Here is a 24,658-nt window from a genome sequence, read left to right as displayed (position 1 = left end):
ATACATAAACTGAAATTTAAGTACAATGATTTATTTTAATAGCTTATTTATAAAATGTTAAATTTGACAATTCAGTTTAATGCTAGAACACTTATGTCGTTTACTTGTTCCCATAGAGTAACTGATTCAGTAGACTGATCAAATATAAAGAAAAGATTGATATTCACATTCTGAATTGAGAAATAAAAGCAAAATTCTAACTAATTGATAGTAGATTATACTCACAGTTAGTATATTTCTTTTTTATATAGTATATTAATAAAATGATAGATTGTATATAACAATCAACTTTTGTAGGCTAATGGTGAGAATATGTAAAATATGTGTTTAGAAAATGGCATCTTACAATTTAAGGCTATAAAATACAAATATAGTTAAGCTATTTAGGATCTGGTTTACGTTCAAAATTGATGCTTACGGATTACGGTGCTTTATTATATAAATACTACATGCATAGAACATGGATCGACATTATACACAAAATATTCAAAGCACTGTAATGAATAGAAACATTAGTGAGGTCAAAAGTTTACCTTGGATACAAAATTACAGAATCTCTTGGTAAAATATGAGAATCATACACTAAATACTTTATTTGCGAACTTCCATCATTTGTCCTTCATATTCTGTATGATTCTTCCAGTTCAAAATTTCTTTCTATTTTCCCATCCATTCTCTTTAATTCGATATTTTAGCTTTCTGGTGTCAGGTTTTCCACTTCCGGCTGATGTTACACGCTACTTATGTCGACAAATATAAATAGCATGTACTATAGTACAAGCATAAATGCTTAATTCTGGAAGATACTTTTTATGTCAGAGATCACAATTGATTTAAGATATAAATCATGTTCTAGTAAAAAAGAATGAATTAAACTAATGTATTATACAAAATAGTAATGTTATAAGGTAGATGAACATATGTCTGTGTAAAATGTGAATTTGTTAATAAGGTGTTGAACATCGACGGTAAATAAATCAGTAAAGAATTATTCATTTTCTTTTAGGCGGAAAAATAATTGAACGATGTACAAATCTGAATAAATTGAACTATTTCAGATAATGACAGTTATTGGAAGAGCGAAAAAAGAAAATTAATAAGATCTGAAACACATAAGAACACTACTGAGGTGAGATGAAGTATGTGAGTAGTTGTAAGACGTTCAATAGTAGAGAATGATGATAGATACTGAATATCAATGCCCTTAATGCTGCATCATGTAATCAAATAGTTTTATGAACGACTCAATCCTACGGTTCATGACAATGTAAAATGTAGGTGTGAGTTCCACCAGTTTGCTGTTGTCCAAGATCAGGTGCTAAAGGACAATAAATTTTGATGATTTTTAATAAATATTACTAAAATTTAATCCAGTGCTCATCGAATGCTGATTTTGATATATTCTTATAAAATTAAACGATCAAGTATCGGAAGGTCCATATGAATTACATCAGATCACTATACCCTAGCAAGTAAATCAGTTTACTAATTTCACCCAAAAAGGAATTTGAAGGGTTGTCATAACCTGTTGCTCTGATCCATTTTACATTTCCTAGGTTCCTAAATGCATTCAGTTTTCTTGTATTCGTGAACGTTTTGTATTCATATTACAGCTAGAATGTTACGGTATGACATTTAAACTAATTTCATAGTAATACGATTACAGCTTCTAATCCATATTCTTGTTGATCATCACATAATAAGATTATTTATATTCCCTGCATGTCTATGTTAGTCATCTGATCCCTGCATTTTTTTGCCATTTGCCTCTTTTAATATTCACCATTGTCGATTTTCACCGAGATCGAGGATATTATTTCTTCATTGACAATTATGACATATGATGTAATATTTTCAAAGTTTTCTCGACGCCAAATACGTATTTTGTTATTTTAGCAAACTGTTTAATGAAAACGAAATTCTTGCTGTTAAATTTCATCAGAAAACATTAGATTCTGGTTAGCGTTGTGGCGATCATTGACATTCATCAACAAGGTCTCTCTGTAAACTATAAGTAGATAATACTATCTAATTGATTTCAATTCACTTAACATAGCTTTGTTTTAGAAAACTCGTCATGGAATAATTCAGATCATATCAAGTACTTTTATATGCCATGGTTTCATGCACCAAACTGATATGACACGGAAATATTGTATTGAACGACCAGGCCTTTATTCCTTGCAGAATAAACAACTCGCAAAACTTCATTCGTTCAATCGTTTATATCATCCAGTTATGTTGAATTCGTATTAATATGTTGTAGATGAGTATTTTATTTTACTAGATAAAAAATCTATTCATAATTAAGGTCATCATTCGAGAGTACACATTGATAATTCAGTCTCACGAACAGCCAACAGTCAACCACAGTATATGGTTGGATATCTGTCGATTAACATTATTTTCTTTAAATTAGCACTCGAAAATTCGTTCAAAAAACTATGAAAATCTACTCTATAACGGAAACTGATAAAAGTCAGTCATTGCTAATGAACAAACAATTGACATGGAATACGTTTGTTGTCAACTCTAGTTTTAAATACAATCATTTTGGATGCATGGATTACTTCAGAATAGTTATATTGGTTTCATTAAACGTTAGCATTCAACATCCTTACAGTCAATAACCAGAAAACAAGTTTCAAAAGTACTGGTAGTTACATTTCATATAGAGTTGATTGCAATATAACCTACTTGAGTTTATGGTAATGACCTAAAAGAAAAATATCAGTCAGGGAATAAAAAATAACTTAGTTGAAAGGTTCTTAACTGGAAATTCATTGTGAATCGCTTAAAAACTCAATATTATGAAGTAGGTAACCTACACAGTGGATATCATGCGAGTAGTATTCAGTGTTCAATCAAATTAACAGAAGTATACCTTAACACGTTCAAGAATTTTAACAAAGGCAAAATTAAATCAATTTTTCCCTATAACTAGACAGGGGATTGCAAATTACCAACTGAGACTAACATTAAAATAAAAATCTATATGTAAAAATACCAGGAACTGAAACATTTAAGTTTCAATGATAACCCTGATTAGTATATTGATAGTGTAAATATTTTGTTTTAAAAAAAAACAAATGAAAACTACGTGGTTTTTCATCGATTCAATAGAACTATTTATGATTACTCATATGAAAACTTTGTATAAAACTTGATTAGATTAATTTTACAAAATAAAACAACTACCTCTATGTTAGGACCCGAGAAACATAATGAATGGTCACTTTGGGATCCTTTTATCGACCAATACTAAACGTATATTTCTATTGTATAATTATTAAGTAACTAAACTATGTATATTCATATTCCTCTCATTATAAGCTTTATTTTGACTCATAAACTATTATTATACGTTTCACCATTCTTGAGTTATACCCAGTATATTAATTACTACCTCCCTTATTCACAGCCACATCTGGCTAATTCTTGTACAAATGTTGTTTTATATTTGATTGGTACGTTGTGGTCTGCTTGAGTGGTATATAAACAGAGTATGTTTGAAATATAATGATTCATATCGCAGAGGCTGACACTTGTGTTCTGGACTTAACAGGCTGGGCTAGGCAAAAGTAGGGCCAATCAGAACTCTAGGCTTCTCATACGGGTTTACGCGTCTTTGATCCGATCGATAAGTCACTGCTGTCTAATAGGCGGTCACAAGTTATAACACTATAAAATTTTTATTAAACTGAATAAATACGTAGTGTATAATGAAAAATGCCTTTAAGTTGAATAAAACATCATAAAAGAAACTGAATAAAAAATAACTGTATCTTCAGATATTGGTACAAGGAGGCACCAAATACATATGCGCCACACAAATCTCATTTGATTTCTGTGAGAACTGTGATACTGCACGGGTGCCCAAACCGAAGCAGGTGGTTTTCTTCGGGGGCCACACCCCAAGCCTTCGACCTGAAGGTCTGATCCACAAGGCAGTGGAGCATCGTAAGGAGATGCAGTCCCATGATAGCCGGTGAACAACGATTGGTTCATACGCCATTTGTTCCCGCAGGATACTGGAGCCCATGTGCACCATTGGTTTGGGATCCGGCTAAAGCGCCGGACATTCGCTTTTCGTCCTATCATTTTCGTAAACAACAGTAATGCCACGAGAAGGCAGTGAGTAGGACTTCCCTAGCAGAGGCTATATAAGTGTGGCCATGTGAGAGCATTCCGAGAGGGAGAGCGGACTCTCCCCACTCTCGGCCGTACCAGGGCATTTGGGGGCAACTGTATGTTCACTATTGACTAAGTTGAAGATACACTTTATTTATTGATATTGAAAATAAATAATCTGTGAAAACATTAGGGATAGATCACTAAGTGAATAATGAAACCAGATGAGAATAGTGTCAACTGATAATTCAATAATGTTAATTGTTGGTTTATTATATAGGTACTAAATGGTATGTTGCTCTTTAATAAAACTAAAGACATTGAGTTTGATTTCATGTTACATTTCAAGTGTGTATTGTTATACACAGGCAAAATATCCTAATTAATTCAAGTTATTTTTTGTATAGTTAATTAGAAGACAACACTCTATGGTTAATAATCCTATTCAAATTCACATCCTGCCTGTGTTGAATACAGAACTGACTTTTTCAAAAAGTGTACATCAGTCAATAAATATGATCACAGCAAAAGAAGTAACAAGTGCTTTTTTTTAAAAAAAGGTGACTGCTATCATAGGAGAGGAGAGTGTGTTAGTGCGCTTTAATAATGAACAATATCGAAACGAATATACAAATTCATAGTAAATTAGAAATAAAAATCTAACAATCTTACTTTTTCTTTATAAAAGTCAATATATATATATATATATATATATATATATATATATATATATATATATATATATATATATATATATATAATATAAACGATGACATTTGACTGCACACTTGGAAATATATTTTTGCGCAAATCATTAAGATTTTATTCCATATAGAATAAAAGTATGCTCAGTAATAGTTGACAATTGTGAAACTTACTTTTTGCAAGACTTATCAATGTTTACATCCATTATTTTACCGGTATATAAAGAAATACTATCTTACAAAAAGAAATTGCAGTTATAAACTAAAGATAATAAAAACAATTTAGAAAGTTAATGGTGCTCTAGTCATAAAAAAAGCAAATGAAAACATTAAAACAGACAAAATCGAAATAATTTAAGTACTTAAGAAAATATGCAATTTCGTTTGATCTTAAATCATAGTTTCAACATAAAGTTCAGAAAGAAAAATAATGATAGAATGAGTGAAAAATAATCTAGGAATATGTAGATAATAATTTAACTCTGCGCTTTTTAGTATTCCAGGGGTTGAACTTGTACCGGGAGGTTCACTTGTTGACTTAGAATATGCTGATGACATAGTTTTATTTGGTGAACACGCTGACAAAATGCAGTCTTCTGACCACTCTAACCAACAATGCAAGCATGTTCGGGATGCGATTCTCTCCCTCGAAATGCAAAATGTTACTTCAGGATTGGGTTACATCGACACCCGAACTAGTGATAGGGAGTGAAGTAGTTGAGTGTGTCGACCGCTTCACTTATCTTGGAAGTCTCATCAGCCCTTGTGGTCTGATGTGTGACGAAATCCCAGTACGGATACAGAAGACTCGATTAGCTTTTGCCAACTTGCGTCATTTATGGCGTAGGCGAGATATCCGTCTATCAACCAAAGGATGTGTTTACTGTGCAGCAGTTCGTTCCGTCCTACTTTACGGCAGTGAACCATGGCCGGTAGGAGTAGAGGATATTCGTAGGTTACTAGTATTTGATCATAGGTGTCTTCGAAACATTGCTCGTATATCCTGGGACCATCGAGTAAGTAATGCAGTTGTTAGGAAACGGGTACTACGTAAGGATGGCAAACCAATTGATGAGATGGCTGTGACACGTGTTACGTATGCCCAACGACCGACTGCCTCGACGTGCTATGTTTTATGGTATAGGAGTAGATTGGAAGAAAGCTAGGGTCGGCCAGACCAAAACATGGCACAAGTCCATGAAGTCACTGACAAGTGGACTGAGTCATGTTGGTAGGTGTAGACTACCTGGTTGGGGACCGCCAGATGACAGCAACCGATGGTTAGAGACTTTGAATGATATGGCTCAAAATCGTTTGCAATGGCGCAGATGCATCCACTCTTTGTGTTCTCCCAAATTCTAATCTTCTGAATTCTTCATGTCCCTTTTTTCCTCTTTCCAAATTTATTTCACTATATTATACTCCTTAAATAACATCTTCAAACCCTAATCTTTCGGATTACTGCTTATACTCTTATTACCTCTACCACTACGGGGTTTGAATCGACAACTGCATCTCTGTGCTAATGTGGTGTGGCAACTCGAACTGATGTACGTACGTACGAAGTTCTACGTTGTTTCTGACTGACTGACAATAATGTGCTACATTTTAAAGTAGATCACATAGACATGGACTGGAAATTACAATAGGGTTTTCTTCATTTCAAATGGTTGGAGGTAACTATCATGAAGAGATGGATTAAGAATTGTTTTTGGAGTGTTTTTATCTTAGTTGGATAGTTTAATCAAGAGGCTTTCTTTGTCCTGGGAAACATGAACACAGATTGCTTGGTAAAAGTGAGTTATTCGAACTTCTCTACATATAAATATCAGTTAGTCCTGTAGACCTCAATCTTGATTAGATGTTGTTGAACTTTATTTTCATTGATTTCAGATTTGTCGATTAGTTTGATTGACAGATTTTCATGACGACAACTGGATAATTGTTCATTTAAAAAAGTCATTAGGTATTTCTCTTCATTTCTTCGTAAGTTAACTGCACTGTGGTTTAGATCTTTTAAATAAAGCATACACGCAGTGGACATTATGGGTTCTCGCATTGTTGCTATTGTAGTTGAAACTTTGATCTGTGTGGATTGGCGTCAGTTGCAACTGTTTTCCTGGGCTGAAATCGGTATTCAAAACATGAAAAAACAGTAGTTTATCGTTGTACAATTTTTTCAATGCGAATGTTTTGTTGTCGAATACGTTGATGATAAAATTTGGACACCTCAGCGTTTTTGATGACAAATGTGTTGACTACAAGAAGAACCCACATATCTGGCCTAAACATTAGTAAAATCAGGGGTTCTAGTCTCTATTCATGGTTCATGAATAATTATATTTTGGGGTGAAAAATATGTTGTAAAGTGGCCTGTTCAGGTTTTAGGCCACTTATTTTCCAACTGTGCAGTTTTGGTAAATCACCCGGCTTTAGATTCGCTTGAACTAAATTGTTATAAATTCGGTGTGTACTCACTCCGTAACACAAAAAGCTTACAACCCGATAGCCTCGAACGCCTTGGTACGGCCGAGAGTAGGGGGAATCCGCTCACTCTCTCGAAATGCTTCCACATGGTCACACGTAAATAGCCTCTGCCAGGGATGTCCTACTCACTGCCTTCTCGTGGAGGGGATGTTGTTTACGAAATTGAGAGGACGAAAAGCAAATGTCCGGAGCTTTGACCTGGTTGGTGGACATGGAGAGTCCACCCAGGCAAGTTGGGAAACCCTGATTCCATATGGGCTCCAGTATCCTGACGGAACAAATGGCGTACGAACCAATCGTTGGTCACCGGCTACCATGAGACTGCATCTCACGATGTTCCACTGCCTTGTGGGTCAGACCTTTAGGTCAAAGGCTCCCTAGGAAAACCACCTGCTTCGGTCTGGGCACCAGTGCAGTATCACGGCCCGCACACAAAAAAATGATGATATTAACTTAAAATTCTATTCACGCTTCGATTAACAGTCAAACAATTCACATTATTATTATTTACTACGTCATTCATTCACTCTCTTTTATTCCCACTTTATGTATCCTTATTTTTCAACTTATACAGTAGCTGTTGAAGAGAAAGTTATTGCAATAATACACAACTGGTTCTGAGAATTCCTTATTGTAACAAAATTTATAGTAATGAATAAAGTCATTATTATAACTCGATGGCTTTTAGTGGACTTTGACTTCGGATGTGTGCTTTGAGAGATTCATGTCATTGGGCAGGAGCAGGGACAAAGTGTTCATCGCTAACTTCGGGTTATTCGAGGTGAATAGAAGGATGTCATCAGTTTGTAAATGTTGATTTCAATGTCCCCAATATTATCCAAAAATGGTATGATAGAGTATTTGGATAAATCCATCGAATGTTTTGGTGTTCTTGAAACTTCTCTTGACAAATTGTAAACCGGGATTTCAGAGAGTAATAAAATTGGGTGTAGTTATATGTTTGGCCTGCGTATTCTAAGCATACAGTACAACTATATGAAAACTGCTTCAGTGTGTTCATTGGTTTTATTTAGATATTCGTCCTGCCTTGAATGAACCTGTTTAAAGGTTCAGAGATCTATTCAGACTTTTGATTTCTGTCCATTGGTTTGTGAACATTTTTATCTCTAAGTAGCTCCACAGCATTCCCGATACATTAATCTTTATCTACAATTAATGTAAATCGTTGTTTGCAAACTGGGATTACGACAATATATTTCGTGCTTCTGACTTTTATCAGAGTGATTTATTCCTGTATGGTTATTTAGGTGTATTCTTCCTTTTGTCGAGTAAGAAGCACTTTTATTTGGGTTATCTCCTGTTGAATATCATTAATTCCGAATGAATTGAGGAATGACAGCAAAGAATTTTGCATTGCAGTTTAATCCTTTTAGGTGTTCTCCTGCGTTCGTCAGAGGTTATTTTGTCGTGTTTTCTTCTGTTGGTGATTTTGCAATCTCCACAAATTTTACCTTGGGCATATCTGTTCTTTGCTCTCTTTATTGGCTCCTTGATATCTCGTTCACCGATGTCAAGATTTTTAAGTGTCCTAATGATATATATATATAATCTCCGTAACTTTAGTTTTTCAGTCATCAATGTTTATTATGCTATTTTTCAACAAGAATGCGCTTCAAAGCAACTGGTAAAAAAAACCACGATATGAAAATGAATTTATATTATTCTGCCCTGATTTTATAACCACGCTTTACTCAAATTCATAAACAGGGCTCATATGACACTATATGTTGGGAGATCTTACTTGACTATTATGAGCGTTCATATGTTGATTTTCGGTGCAAAGATGTTATGTTTAACCGGTAGAACTGACTTCACCTTTTGCAAAGAATTCCATAGTATCATAAAGTGACTCGAGATTTCAAATATCAAAAGGCTGTGTAATGATCAAGACTCATATATCTATCAAACAACTATAAAAATGTATAGTTAAGTAAACGATTTTATGGAGAACATTGTCCTGTATTTTCATCCTCCTATTCTTCGCTAACTACTTGATTATTGCGCAACTTCCTTTTGATATTTGAAATCTTAGATCATTCTATGGTACAATTACGCAGTAGTTTACATTTAAAATTGTCTTGTTTATTCACTTATCTCATACAAAAAATGTCAACTTCAAAGAAAAAATATACTCAAAATATCAGTTGAATACCAACTTGTGAAGGTTGTAGTTTTTTGACAAATGCTTCAATGTCACTAGCCTGAAATAGTTTGTCAACACATCCTATCGGAGTTTTACACACTTGTCGCTTTATAAATTCAATAAAAATAGTTAACGCTTACTTACAGTAGTAAAACGAAAATTGAATAACATAAATAACATGTACACATTTAAAAAAATAAGCAAAGAGAAAGGCTTTCAAAAATACTAATGCCTAATATATATATATTATATTTCGGAGAATCAAAGGGAATTATCAATCAGATGATAGACAATGAAGAGCATAATATTGACATTCACAATTGGAACAGAGTTATGTTGTTACCGAGGTGAAATCCAACTGTTATTACCACTTTAAAAAAATAACCATATATATATATGAAATATGTGTGATTACCTTATTCTTTTATATACATAAACATATTAAATGGTGATATACATACATAACAATACATGTCCATATCCATCAAACATACACTAATGTGTTATAACACAAATAAACATGATACCAAAAATAATTTAAGTTATATAAAAGCGTTAGGAAACCTAAATAATAATGGTTGTAATAAATGTATGAAGACATGTTTAAAATGAATACGACGAAGAATTCAGGTGAACTGGAAAACTAACCTAGCCAACCATATATATTTATAATACCTGTTTGTTAGCGTTAGCGAATCCTCTTTCAGGGACATTTCATTAAGAGAACGTAAATTGAATTACATAATTGACCGTCAATGTTGTTTAAAAACTATACATATAAATATATATATCGTTATTTTTACAGTCTGACTGAACAGCTTTTTAAGTCTTCGAGAGATTATCTCTTTTTATACACATTACACAATTAAAATGGAAAAAAAACAATTGTCCTTCTGAGGCCCAATAAAAAGAAAATAGGAGTTAGAAAATTTACTGATAAGAACTTTGTAGTAATTTTGATCATGTGCTTGTTTATGTGTCTGTAATGTCTGAATGGAAAAGTGAAATATATTAGAAAAAAAATGACTGGAGATTTCTTTTAATTGACATTTATGTGATATCAGGCAGGATTTTATTGGACAAAATAGACAAAAGGGAAGAAAACGAAATGCGTAAATTTGCATGCACACACACACAAACACAAAGGAAATACATGTTTTTTCCCGGATAGTAATAAGCCAATCTAGATAAACAGCATCGAAATCCAATCTGCTCAGGAAGGAAGCAACTGTACAGTATAAGAATAAACCTAGTTAACAACAACAGTAGCAGAAGCATGGAAATCTAAATTGGAAGAGATATGAAGGCTTCAAGTGATATATATTTATACTGTATAACAATTAGTCAATCGGATCTCCAATCCCTATTGTTTTGATTGGCTGTGGGGTTGATTGAGGTCGAATAGTACGACGAGCTGAAGTACGACGTGGCAGAGTCATAGTCGTTTCCTGAAGAGGGAAAAAAAAATTTTAAGAAACAATTGGATTATCGAAAGACAAGTTTAAATACGCAAATGTTAACCGTATTATCCTCACCGTTGTTTTGCAAAAACATGCGTAAGCAATGTAATAACAGCGCTTAATTTCATAGATAATTGACCTGTAGTTATAACAAAAAAATAGATAAGCAGAATAAAAGGGATCTGACAAACATTCACATCATAAAAGTCAGTATAATACACTTAACATGGGGAAAGTATCCGATAGCAGCCACCAACTTACAAACCATGATACAAAAACTAAAATTTAACAGAAGATTGGATCTCTTCTATGAAGACTGATAATAAAAAACTGGGTTAATAACTGTACAGCAACAATGGCTTCTTCATCAACCTAGTATGAAAGACACCTAGGACTGAGGCAACTACTTTAGCACATACAAACTATCTCAGGGTTCAAATGTGAACGGGATTAGATTTAGCCAACATGGTAGAATTTCTATACACATCAGCATTAATTTAGTAAGTTCTCATCAACTACAAATTTAACACAAATAAAATGCATAAAGGTAAATGGGATAATCTATCAAAATAATATATAATATATACAAGTGAAGTTAATATGTTCTAAGTACTTGTGGGATTACAAGCTAACTGAAAATAAAACCTTAGCTATACAAATATATCATATGAATGTTAATTTCAGGTACTTGTTATTGTATTTATTACTTGAACACATAGATACTGGTACAAGGAGGCACTAAATACATATGCGCCACACAAATCTCATTTGATTTCTGTGAGAACTGTGATACTGCACGGGTGCCCAAACCGAAGCAGGTGGTTTCCTTAGAGAACCACACCCGGAGCCTTCGACATGAAGGTCTGATCCACAGGGCAATGGAGCATCGTAAGGAGGTGTAGTCTCATGGTAGCCGGTGAACAACGATTGGTTCATACGCCATTTGTTCCGTCAGGATACAGGAGCCCATGTACACCATTGGTTTGGGATCCGGTTGAAGCGCCGGACATTCGCTTTCGTCCTCTCATTTTCGTACACAACAGTAATGCCACGAGAAGGCAGTGAGTAGGACTTCCCTAGCAGAGGCTATATAAGTATGGCCATGTGAGAGCATTTCTAGAGGGTGAGCGGATTCTCCCTACCCTCGGCCGTACCAGGGCATCTGGTGCAATTTCAGGTACTACATATATGTAAATAGTATCGTGTAATAAAAACAACACAAAAAGTAGATACCTACAAAGAAAACAATTCCTCAGAAATATTTATCGATTTATTATAAAGTCAAACTATTACAACATACTACCAATCGATCGATAAGAACAAGAAATTTTTGAAGTGAACGCACACAGGCTTGTGCACACATAGAAAAAGAAAAGAAAACCTCAAATAAAAGTACAACAGTTCAATTAGCTATATATTCTTAGTTGAAATTAAATGTTAATGAGTAAAAGCTATCTAACCAATTCATCGTCATCAGCATATATATATATACATGATGTCGCCTGAATTAAATTGGGAATACTCATGAAGAATTTTAATGGCGATTCATGCACTGATTCAAGGCACCAGTCCGTATAAATAGTGTTAAGGTACAGTTTAACGTTAGAAACACTTGCCTTTCGACCCTAAGTTAGTAGTTTTAAAATATTATGACTTAACTATTTCAGTAAAGGCTTCCCGAAAACAACATTATTCTTTCACATAATCAAGACCGAGTTACGCTAACTAAAAGGAATCTGATGTGTTTGTTTTGACAAGGCTATTCGAAATTCAACCTCAATAAGTAACGGACAATTGATAAACTCATAAATAGTATACCGAATAACTCAGTCCCAATCTTTGTGTAAGTAAAGTTAGAATATTCTCATTAATGTAAATATTTGAATAGGCTCATATTAAGTGAAACTGGAATAATTTTACGGCTAATATCCCCAGAGAAGAGACGATTGTTTATTAGATAAAACGTCGATAGGTTGACAGTCCAAACACCACTGCAATTAATTTGGTTTAAGCAGACGATTCGTATCACTAGGTCTTGTATTGTGGATCAAAAGAGAGTACATGGAGCTAGACTTGATAAATAGGTTACATTACTATCACCTACTTGAACAAAAATGGACAGAATTCATTATGAACTCAATTCATTATGGAGTTTTTGAACCTATTGCATGATGATAAGGATTAGTTTAATGATAATGTACAACACTTTAGAATCGATCAGCTGAAGTTTTTCATAGATTAGCTGATCAAGAAAAGAAACCAGCTACTTTGAGTTGCTAAAAGTCAGTTATTAAGAACAAAAAGTATACAAAACACAATCGAAAATTAATCACTGAATAGTAGTAAAAAAGGGTCAGATCAGTGAAGAGGTTCCCGAAAATAATAAACATTTGTAACCTAACAAATATTGAGTACAAACTTCACGATTACAATAAAAGCAAAACAGTTATGCGATATCAGTGGCGGTGGCTTACTAGTTAAATTGCTCGTTTATCAATCTACAGGTTACAGATCCGAACATCGCTATGCCAACTTCAGTCTCGACAGGCCGGTAGTATTAACAACCCTCACTAAAAGTACAGCTCAGACTCAAGTAGACATATGTGCAATCGATAAATAATTTGCATCACCATGCATACATATGCAGTATATTCAATTCAAATACATAATTCATTTGTTTTAACAAGAAATTAGAATTTTCATATCACATCATGCATTGGGATTTGAAAACTCGAACCTCATTCACACTAATTTTGTGGTAAAATCATGCAGTCATTCATAGATCGTATAAGATGACAGATCATACCTACATCTGTGGGCAGAGTTATTTCCTAGGTGGCTTTGGTGGAAGAGATACTTCTGTAACAGGTGTATTCGGGCACGATCCGATACGAGCACGAGATATAATGGGGGAGTTGAACGCCGAATTTGATATAAACAGAGATGCATGGCGATCTGATTGATTTCGACCAATTAATTTTATATAGTTCTATTTTCCAAAACAAGGATTTCAGAATATTTATTGAACTAATTAAAATTCATATACTCTAGATAGTGAACAACAATAATAACAAATTGCTTTAACTGTCCAATAAAATGAAAGGATTACCTTACTAGCTCAGTGGAAATTAAGGCACAATATAGTTATTTTGTAGAAACCATGCAAATGAAATAGGGATTTTTGTTTACAGCTCGTAAACTGAGTGGTTTAAACATGTGGTACATGAAATTATCTAGTCAATCGCTGGTTGACTTTATCCTTAAGTCAGAATGAAAGATATCTACAAAAGGTCAATTACAAACGTGACCCCTTCACCTTACGATTGGATACATGAAAATGTTAGAAGAATAGGAGTAACCATATCGGTATCAACTGTGAAGATTATAGAATAATTAAAAAATAAAGTTAATGCTTCAAACTTTAACATCTTTCCGTTGAAAATATTATTTGTGTATTCATGTAGGGTGGAATGGACCAAGTGCAAATGTATCAATGATAACAAACTACTGAGTATGAGGAAAAATAAAATAAACAAAGCAGTACACTCACTTATCCATCTGTTTAGTATAAATTATTGTTTTTAAAAGAAAAAAGGTGAATAAACACATAAAGCATATACATATCACAAATAACACTAGAAATAAGGAATCAAGTTATGCAAATATACATTCTAACTATGCAACCAACAAATTAGAGTGAGGACACTGTTTTGTTATGCTTATGGCTATTTCATTTTGGGCAATCGAGTCGTAGAATTATTAGCCCATACAATTAAATTCTGGCTCGAAGCCAATTACACTAACATGTACCTGGTAAATGAGTTAATTATATAAGTTCTGACGTTTTACTTATTAATTTATTGTGATTGTTTTTACTTTGCTTAATACAAAACCACATTTCATAGCTATCTAAATGATTTTTAAAAAAGTCGAATTTCGACGTTGTATGGGATTATTAGAAACAACAAGTCGTTAAGCTCACATATATGTTTAAAATTGAAACAGGTGGAAGTATCTATTTCTATACAACGACTGGTTCAAATATTATTATCAAACAGAAAGTCGGCATAAGAGTAAACATTAGATTTCAGTTAACAACAAGTAAAGAAAAATTTTAAAAATAGTGCAGATATACTGATTACAAGTACACTAAATATCTAAACCTTCGAGACGAATATAGATATTTGACCTGTTGTATATGAATGTGTGTTATCGATGTAGTAAATAAGCAGAGTATATATTTAAAAAAATAGGATCTTTAAAAAAATGACCATATCGAATGATGCAGAAGACAATGAGAAAACGAACGATTATTCCTTTGAATTAGAACACAAAAATGATTTTTCACATAAAGTCGACCCTAGTTAATGAGAAGAAAACTGTGTCGCATATTATGACATCTCCGTTAAAGGATAAGGGTTGTATGGCATGAGTCAACCTAGTTATATCTGACAATTGTACATAATCGCCCCCAAATTCCCTGGTACGGCCGAGAGTGGGGAAAGTCCGCTCTCCCTCTCGAAATGCTCTCACATGGCCATACTTATATAGCCTCTGCTAGGGAAGTCCTACTCACTGCCTTCTCGTGGCATTACTGTTGTTTACGAAAATGAGAGGACGAAAAGCGAATGTCCGGCGCTTTAGCCGGATCCCAAACCAATGGTGTACATGGGCTCCAGTATCCTGCGGGAACAAATGGCGTATGAACCAATCGTTGTTCACCGGCTACCATGAGACTACACCTCCTTACGATGCTCCACTGCTTTGTGGATCAAACCTTCAGGTCGAAGGCTTGGGGTGTGGCCCCCGAAGAAAACCACCTGCTTCGGTTTGGGCACCCGGGCAGTATCCCAGCCCTCACACAAATGGAATGATTTATGTGGCGCATATCTATTTGATGCCTCATTGTACCAATGTTATTGTGTTTAAATAAATGAATAAATAAATAAATAAAAATTGTACATAATCATAATCGATGCAAAGATTCTAAGGAATTCCTAAAATACGTGTTTTTATCAGAATGCAACATGACTATGCAGATGTTTGATAAAAGAAAGGAGAATATTTCCTAATGTAAACTGGTAGCTATAACTCAATGATGGATTATATGCTTCATTAAATTCCCATTGACTAACATTAACATAACTTTTCCATTTAGAAACCATACACAAATACAACTTAATATATGTGCGAGGGAAACTATGGGAAAGCACAGACTTTTTTGACACCTGAATATAAACAGCTCTCTAAGAGATCTGAAAATCCAAGTATGAACCTAAGTGGAGTATTAAAGTGGATTAGCTGAACCACTGCTACAGCTCAACGGTGTTGTTGATTGTCATGCTCAATTAACTAAGATAAAATGATAAGCTCTTAGAAAAAATAGCTAAGCAATTAAGTAGTGTAATTTGACTGTTTAACTAGTCTCAAACAATCCTTGACTTTTAATATACGTTTAACTACAACCATTATGAAGAAATGGACCTGTCTTCACAGTCATGATGGACACAAAAAGATGTGCTAAAATTTAACAACTACAACATAAAACACTAGTTAAGATGGTATATAATGAAATACAAATTCAGAATAATGTAACGTTTTATACTTAACTTCAAGACACATTTTATATTCCAGTTAAAGGTACCAATCCAAAACTGAAATCAATGTAGCAAAATTCAAATTTGCACATTAATGTACTAACCACCAATAAACCATTATTGGCGTTAGATGTTGAAAGCATATTTTAGTGGTAAATTCGTAAGAAATAATAATATTCCGCTGAATTCCCACGTGTTCTTAAGAAGTATAATATATAAAAAATTGATTTCCTTACAATAGATAGTAAAATAATAGAAAGTAACAATTTCAAATGCTAAGTGACATACTACTGAAAATCTACTAAAAGCGAATATATAAGTAGTTAATTAATTTCTTGAAAAGCTTCAATATTATGTTATTTCAATACTAACAAACTATATTTTCTTTAGTTTCTCTTTCATATTTTATTTAAACAGTATAATTATCATTTCTATCCGGTATATTATTTTTATAATCCATCTTTTTCAAGTATGATATGACTAAATGAAAATTTTGAATTAGTGTGTCATTCATATGGTATTTAAAACAAAATAGATGTCAATATCAATGAAATCTTATTAGTAAATGAATATAGTTAACGAAATTTTTTTATTATAAATTTAGACCCATACAAGATTAGTATGAAAAAAAAAAACACATTGTGAAATAAGTGATGAGATTTATGATATATACAACAAAAACATATTGAATAATAATAATAATAATAATAATAATAATAATAATAATAATAATATGAGAATAATTACCAACATTATTCGATAATAAGAAATGCTATAGCAAACAACAAAATGATAATGAGTAGATTAATGATAACTATCAATTAATAGTTACTTGAGTACATGAATTATAAAATGTTAATGAAGAGAGTTTAAAAAGTAAATACTGTTATCACAAAGATATGATATGATTTAAAGAATCACTATTCAAGAATGTTTGTATCCATCATACAGAACAAAAATCGACTGAAAAAGATAGGTAGGTATTATATGAACAAGGTTAGACGTCAACATGTATGCATCAACAATGTATGTAATCACGTAATATTAGAAATCCTGAAAAAGACTATTTGACTTAAAGCTGAGTACATGGATCTTCAGTTGGTTGGTGTGTTACATTGAGCTACAGACTTTTAGACTCAGTTAGTCAAAGTAACATAGAACTTGTGCATCAATTTACGTTACCACACCACATCAACACAGAGAAGTAAAATTATAAAGACTAATTTATTTCACTCTACATAATATTATACTCAGATGAAATTTTTTTATTATGAACATATTATCGACTTCATATCAATAGTGTTTAACTAGATTTGGCATCAATATAAACAGCCACTTATGCTTATTCTAGTGATTAGGAGATTGTTATCAATAGAAGTTAAGTGGACGAAATCTTTGATTGTTATAAAAGAGGAAAAATTATTGATAGACAGATGATAAACAATATGAAATATGTCTGAGTGATGACTATTATCATATGACAGAATTATTGACGTCAATCCCCGAATTTAAGTCAGTCAATCGCAACATAGGATCAATGGGAAATTTAAAAACAGCTAGGTATTAATTATGATTGTTTTACTTTGTATTTGCATATAACCTCATGAAAAGATAACTATTTTTGCAAGCAAACTTTCTATAGAGTAATTCTTTTTTAGTGATCCAAGCATAAATGTTTGTTGGTCAAAGGTATCACAATTCACATCAATAAAGAGGAAATCGACAGGAGTGTAATACTATCAACTATAGGGTTAAAGTAACAGGAGAGCTATGGATCACACAGAACAAACGTACTGTAAGCAAACATTAAGCATACTCGTGAACAGTTTAAATATCTCTTCAGCAACAATGACATATAACTGTGATGAGTCAAAATAAATTATAAACTCTTTTGTGAACTATATATTTACAAACGCTTAAACACTAAGTAATAATTTGTCTACAATCTGAAATTGGCATTAATGATTTCATCTCCGTTCGTCATTTGTATTATAATAGAAAGGATAATTTGAGATTGACACTGTGCTTAGGTTCAGATATATGCTGCGAAATCGGTTTAACTGTAAGCACCATATACTGGTAATTACTAACACATGATTATGAATGTTCTTGACAGCCACATAATTATGTTATCTAGATGAAAATTTCGACATGTGTACTTATGAGTATTCAAAATAGCGGGCGTTTGTGGTTAAACTATTGGGTGTGAAATATCCGAACGAGTTTCTGGTGATAGTTTTGGTAACCAAAGCAGATACATATTTGAACCAAATCTTATGTTTTTTATTACTGACTGAATGATATCTTCAAAAGTATCACATTCAACCTATGACAGGGTGAAGTAGACAGTGTTTCAACATGTCAGTCAACTACAACATAGGACCAGGCACACATATGCTTTCGGGCACTAGAATCGTTGGCCATGGTGACACTTGAGGAGGAAGTCAAAAGAGGAAGTTTAGAGTTGAAAGTGGAGGTAGGAGAAATAATAGCAATTGAAGAGGGAGATTGATTATGAATACAGTGATCCTGAGTGCTGCTAGAGGTATGAGGGCGGTTATCAACATGTATAGTAACATCGGACAAAAGCCATACGTAAACCATACCTCCAAGTAGTTCAAAAATCCTTCAAGTGAACATATTCATATGGTTACTTGTCCCGATGGATTATTACTAGATTAGTAGTGAACAGTAATCGATTAAAATACAAAAGATTATTGACGTCTTTGTTGCCACGATGTAAAGCGATCTACTTGTTTAATACCATGATTCACCCGCAGGCACGCAACCAAACTCTTTTGAGCTACAAATCGGATGTTCGACTAAAAAGTGCCACAAAGTCTTACTTTTATTTCAAAGAAAAGGAAATAATCAGCTGTTACTAAGAAAACAGACTTTAATTGTGTACCGGCATTCAGCCAATTTAGGGTATATGAAATCTAGAGTGTTAAATGTATACCAGAAAACTGTTGGACAAATCCAACAATGGAATTATAAATACATGATTAAGGGTAAAACAAGTTAGTCACCAAAGGAATAAATTACTCAACTAAATACACGGTTCAAGATAACAAAACATGAAAAAAGATTGACTAAAATACATTGGATAATTTCACCACGTTTCAAATACTTAGAATATCCGGAAATGAAATGTAATGGTTAGGTGTTCTACTGATATATCGTGTGCCAAAATGACAAAACTCATAAAATTATTAGACAGCAACATTCACAGTATATGAATAAAACAAAAAAATTGCACAGCACACCTTTAGAACCTGGTCTCCAATGTCGCCCTAGTGACCCTGTTGATCCCATTTGAAGCCAGTTAAGTGCAAATGGATCATCCTCTTGAGTTGTTCTTTCTAAAAATTTAGACCATGTGATTAAAACATGAAAGTTAGATTAAACAAACTACTACAAAGAAAAAAAGTTAGTAATGTTATGTTGACCCAAAAAGATAATTGGATTAAGTGATGACTGATACCAAGATTATAAGCAGGATATAAAAAGATTGATAAAACACCCATGTTCGTGTGTAACTAAAATATATGTCGAAACGAGAAATCAGATATAGGAGTAGAAAAAGTCAATACCAACCTCGTAAATGACTAACGAAGTCGGGATCATCATAATCGAATACCTCAGTGGTCCTCAGCTTCTGCCGTCTCACTATAGGTCCACGATTAAGTTCAAACATGCTTGAGCTTCGTTTACCAAGACGATCAGCTAGAAAATCTTGTCCCTAGAGAAAAGGAGTGATATAAAAATAATGTTCCACATAAAACATGTGAATTTCGAAATGTCCATAAAAAATAACAGTAACAATAATATTTATACTTTAAATCTATAACAGGACAGCATATGACGTATTCGAAAATGTGGGTAGAGTTATAATCAACATAGCACTAGTTATAGTAAAATAAAACTTACGGACTTAATTTTATCAAAAAACAATCATCATAGAAACCTGAGTACTGTCGTGCCTCATTATTTAAACCTTCAATTCATGCACAGAAATTAACTTCCAGTGTAACAGTTTCATTTCGAATTTCTACAATCTTAACGGTCAGCAATGCACTTAGTGCTTGAAAGAATACATGTGGTATAATAAACAAAACTTAGTTTTCAAAATGAGACATAAAACATTAATTCGTATGTTTCTGAAAATGTAGGTTTGCATCCTTAGAAGTTTTGACATTCTGTATGTCTTTAGTGCCAACACTCATCTAAGTAATGGCTAATGAAAGTAGAATAATGTTCCACGTGGCCTAAATTCATTCACATATACTGATTTATCCCTCTTACTGCGAACCATACAATCAATCCTTTTAGTAGTTGCCGGAGAAGCAAATGTCAGTCTCGTGTGCTGTTACGGGTATGAGGGCTGGTGTCACTTCTTGGCTGCCCACACCGTGGAAGGGTATTTCTTGAGGAACCTGAAAAGGAAATTGGATTAATAACGGCCTGGAAGCGTGACCGCAGAGCCCAGGGGACAACTGGTTGAGGCCGGTCGCGCACGACTTTTTTGTGGGAGGTTTTTAATGTGTTAGCTCCGTTCTTCGAAGGGCCTTACCACCGGAGACGGAAATCCGTGAGGTAAGGTGAGGTATGACGTTTTTAGGGTCGAGCTTTTCTAACCCCTTCCTTCCTTGTGAGAAGACAGCATTGCTGTAGATGCTGTTTGTCCGAGGGAGACACCTTACTGCTGCCACACCCCTCTACAGTCAGCAGTACGACTTCACCCTCAAACCTTGAGTTGCTGCTTTTAATCTTACCGTTCTCCAATCGACCTGCTTGGCATGGTAGTACCTACATGAACATATGTTCCAGCCAATATAGCTCGGTTGGGTCATCACGATAGGTAAGCCCGACCACCGCGTCAAGGTAGCAGCTACGGTCGAGTAGGATTGATTTTACTTATTTTCATAACCACACTGCAAATAGGAAACATTTATATATCGCAACATTCAATTCTATTGAATATTCATTGATTTGTTTTCTTCATAACTATCTCGCACGAGTACAACATAAGCTGTACTATTTACTTATTCATTCAAACACAGAGGTGTCAGTAATTAGTGTAAATAAATTTTTGACGAAGACTCATCTTTGATTGAAATCTGATAATTCGTTTGTAAATGTCAAAGGTTCAAAAATATCTAAAATATGAGTCCGTTTGATTGACAATTGTCATCTCTTTTGTTAAACGTTTTCTAGATTTTTATATCATTCTATTAGCCATATATTTTTTTAGAAATTCACTTGGTAATGTACTTGGTATCGACAATAAAATGTTTTAAATATCAACATTGTTTGAGACTGTATTTCAGAATACAAGTCATCTTACAATATTCAAACCAGAAAAAAAATTTTATGTCTAGAACTAGTACTGAGATATCAAAGCATAAATACGCATACGACTAAGATTTAATACACTGACTTCATCTAAATGTAAGTTGTAAAATGAGTCCTGCCGTAGGAGTAGAGTAATTTGGTTTAAGAAAGAAATATGTACACATATCCATAGATAAATGTAATAAATAAGCTGATTAGGATACGAACCTTTGTCAGTCAACGTAGTTGATAAACAAGTTTTGAATATTTGACCATCAACTACAACAACGTACTCTATACTAGCAAAGTAGTGGGACAGAAAAACTGAAATGAACAAATTAAGACGAGGGCTTGTACCAGGTCAGTTAGTTAGTCATGCGCAACGTAGAACCTGATACATATATACATCGGTCCAGGTTGCAGCATCACATTAGCACAGAGATAAGATTATTGAAACAAGTCTGTGCAGCAGCAACAACATTAGTAGTAGCAGCACTAGTAGAGATTATTTACACAAAGAAGAAAAAAGGTGTAAAAAGATTTCGGGACTCAGGTTTTAGAGGAAAATAAAGTGAATGCACCGCCACCATTGTAAAAGATTTTAAGCCGTGTCATTCAGAACCTCTAGCCATTGGTTACCATAAACGCCCGGACATCAATTAGGTAATCTACACCTATCAGCATGGCTCAGTCCAATACCAAACATCACCTGTCGTGGTACGCGGTAGGTTATATGAAACACATGTCAGCCACAGCTGGTAAAATTTCAGTACCCCAACAAATTATTCCCCATATTTACTTAGTACTGTGTCAAACAACAACACTTCTTACTCGATGGTTCCGAAATAAAAGAACGAAGCTCCGAATATACCAATGATGAATTACTAGTAACCTACAAATATGCTCTATTCTAAATGGTCATGTTTCATGGGACGGAGCGAACTGCTGCGCAGTAAACTCGTCCTCTGGCTGGCAGACAGATATATCGCCTGTCACAAGTGATGCAAGTTAATAAAAGACAATCGAGGCTTCTAAATCAGTTCAGAGATTCCATCCGACATCAGTCTATCGGAACTGACTAAACTCCGAAGATAAGTAGGGCGGTTACCCGTGGAGTCACTGACTACTGATTTTAGTTATTTAGTGGCTCATACTACTAGATCGATATGTATGAGATAATTTATTTAGTGGTTGTAGACTTTGTGTGACATGCCCTATATACATTTCAGCTACACATGCGCACTTTGAGCAAACGACTTATATAGCAATATTGTCATGTTTTACTCCCTCCTTCTACATTACATTATTGTCACATAATCACTCCTTTATTCGTAAACTCATGTCCGGTGTGCTGATATAAGCTATGAAAGCTCAGGGCTATACAAATATAAGTATAAACTGCACTACTCTTAGAACCACAATATACAAACTTTGTCGGTGAGACTATGATTTATGGAGTACCTTTAAGTGGCGCTAATATGAACTTTAAAAAATTTAACTCCTTAATAAAATCGAAAAGCGTCAAAAATTAGTGTGAGGAATCAGAATCCGAATTTACAGTTAGAAGTTCAGATTAGAAATTAGAGCAAGGGTTTTCATCGCCAAATAATATCAACTAGATTGCTAAAATGCTGCTTAGCCATATGGATGGACCAATTTCCAGCAAAATCCAAGACACCATAATAGATGTTATTGGTTTGTCCATAAATTATAGTGTCGTCACTTGGTCAGTTTACTTGATGGTAATAAGCGAGATTCAGACCAGTATGACTAAAGTCCATCAAGATGGCCTATTTCACTTACTAAGAGACAAATATGACTAATTTGTCGGGCGATTTGTATTGACGGTTTCGTTACATTAGATTACAATAGGAGTTTGACAGTATAAATTCGCAGTGGTCTCGCAGACAAACTTGTCATTACCGCTGAACATATATGATTGCCAGCATATAAACTAACACCTAAAACGACCAAAGTATTTTGCACTAAAAATAATATAAATTCAAATACACTATACGATGCTCGGTACATGAAAATCTACAATCCAATTAGGAGTAAAAAATTATGAGAATATATATAAAACAGCCCAGGAACAAACCAACAGTGCACCGGAAAGAACAGCCTTCGCAGCATAATTTAGTCCTTTGGCACCAAACTCCACGACTTTCGAATATCCTTTTTCTTTTGCTCTGTTTATGGCCTCGTCAATTTCCTGAAAAAGTGAGTACATTTTGAAGAACATACGGTTTCTCTCTTCGTAAGCTCTGGGTGGATCACTTTTCGGTATATAAAACTATACCCAGAAGTGGCTGGTGTGACAAGCCATATGACGAATAGAGTCTTCGCTTCGTAATAAAAAGGCAGCCTAGAAATAACCAATACTTAGGAAAAATATACCACTGGAGTAAAATATCCGTCACTAGCTCCAAAGTTATATACATGCTGAACACTACCCAGTACATGCCAAGTGTCACCTATAAAGTTCATAAAAGTTTGGAAAGAAATACGACTTTCATACCACTTCCTGATAATCTTTCCTTTTAATCGCTTTATAAGTTCTATAAGAGGGGTGCATAACTCCGAAAACAGTTCTATATATGAGGGAGTGACATGGAGAGCTTACATAATGAGCCTGGCGACAAACGCTGGCAACATCAGTTAATTCTCTTGAACATAAATTTCAGGGCGATCCGTCTCTTACCCTAAACTAGACGACCTTACGTGTGGCGTAAAAGTCGTTTGTCGCGGCGTAACATAGAGATTTGAATCACGAGTTCAAAG

The 24,658-nt window shown here is 34.0% G+C and overlaps 1 protein-coding gene across 2 annotated transcripts; it reads right to left on the bottom strand.

Annotated features, from left to right (window-relative positions):
- Positions 1-9,717: 9,717 nt before the first annotated feature.
- On the bottom strand, positions 9,718-24,658 carry REEP2_1 (Receptor expression-enhancing protein 2). Of its 2 annotated transcripts, none has more exons than XM_051213589.1 (7): positions 24,501-24,628; positions 24,396-24,468; positions 24,275-24,351; positions 24,122-24,242; positions 23,976-24,089; positions 20,141-20,285; positions 9,718-10,934 (listed from the first exon to the last, which is right to left on the bottom strand). In XM_051213589.1, exons 1-7 carry the CDS (start codon positions 24,530-24,532, stop codon positions 10,831-10,833), a joined length of 666 nt encoding a protein of 221 aa, XP_051069577.1. In that variant the 5' UTR covers positions 24,533-24,628; the 3' UTR covers positions 9,718-10,830. The 2 variants fall into 2 exon arrangements, with proteins under 2 accessions (XP_051069577.1, XP_051069576.1); XM_051213588.1 differs by lacking the exon at positions 9,718-10,934 and adding an exon at positions 17,318-19,905 and having other exon boundaries at positions 24,501-24,658.

The sequence above is a fragment of the Schistosoma haematobium genome, chromosome 3 (genome assembly GCF_000699445.3).
Source record: "Schistosoma haematobium chromosome 3, whole genome shotgun sequence".
Taxonomy (NCBI): Eukaryota; Metazoa; Platyhelminthes; class Trematoda; order Strigeidida; family Schistosomatidae; genus Schistosoma; species Schistosoma haematobium.
The sequence above is the reverse complement of the archived record's forward strand: the minus strand, read 5'-3'. Positions and strand labels throughout refer to the sequence as shown.

Excerpts from the sequence above, each read along its gene's own strand:
- REEP2_1 (XM_051213588.1), bottom strand. The coding sequence starts at position 24,532 with ATGTTGCCAGCGTTTGTCGCCAGGCTCATTAT. Across the intron at positions 24,243-24,274 it reads ACGGATATTTTACTCCAGTG|GCTGCCTTTTTATTACGAAG; the intron begins GTATATTTTTCC and ends GGTTATTTCTAG. Across the intron at positions 19,906-20,140 it reads CTTCGTTAGTCATTTACGAG|AAAGAACAACTCAAGAGGAT; the intron begins GTTGGTATTGAC and ends CTAAATTTTTAG.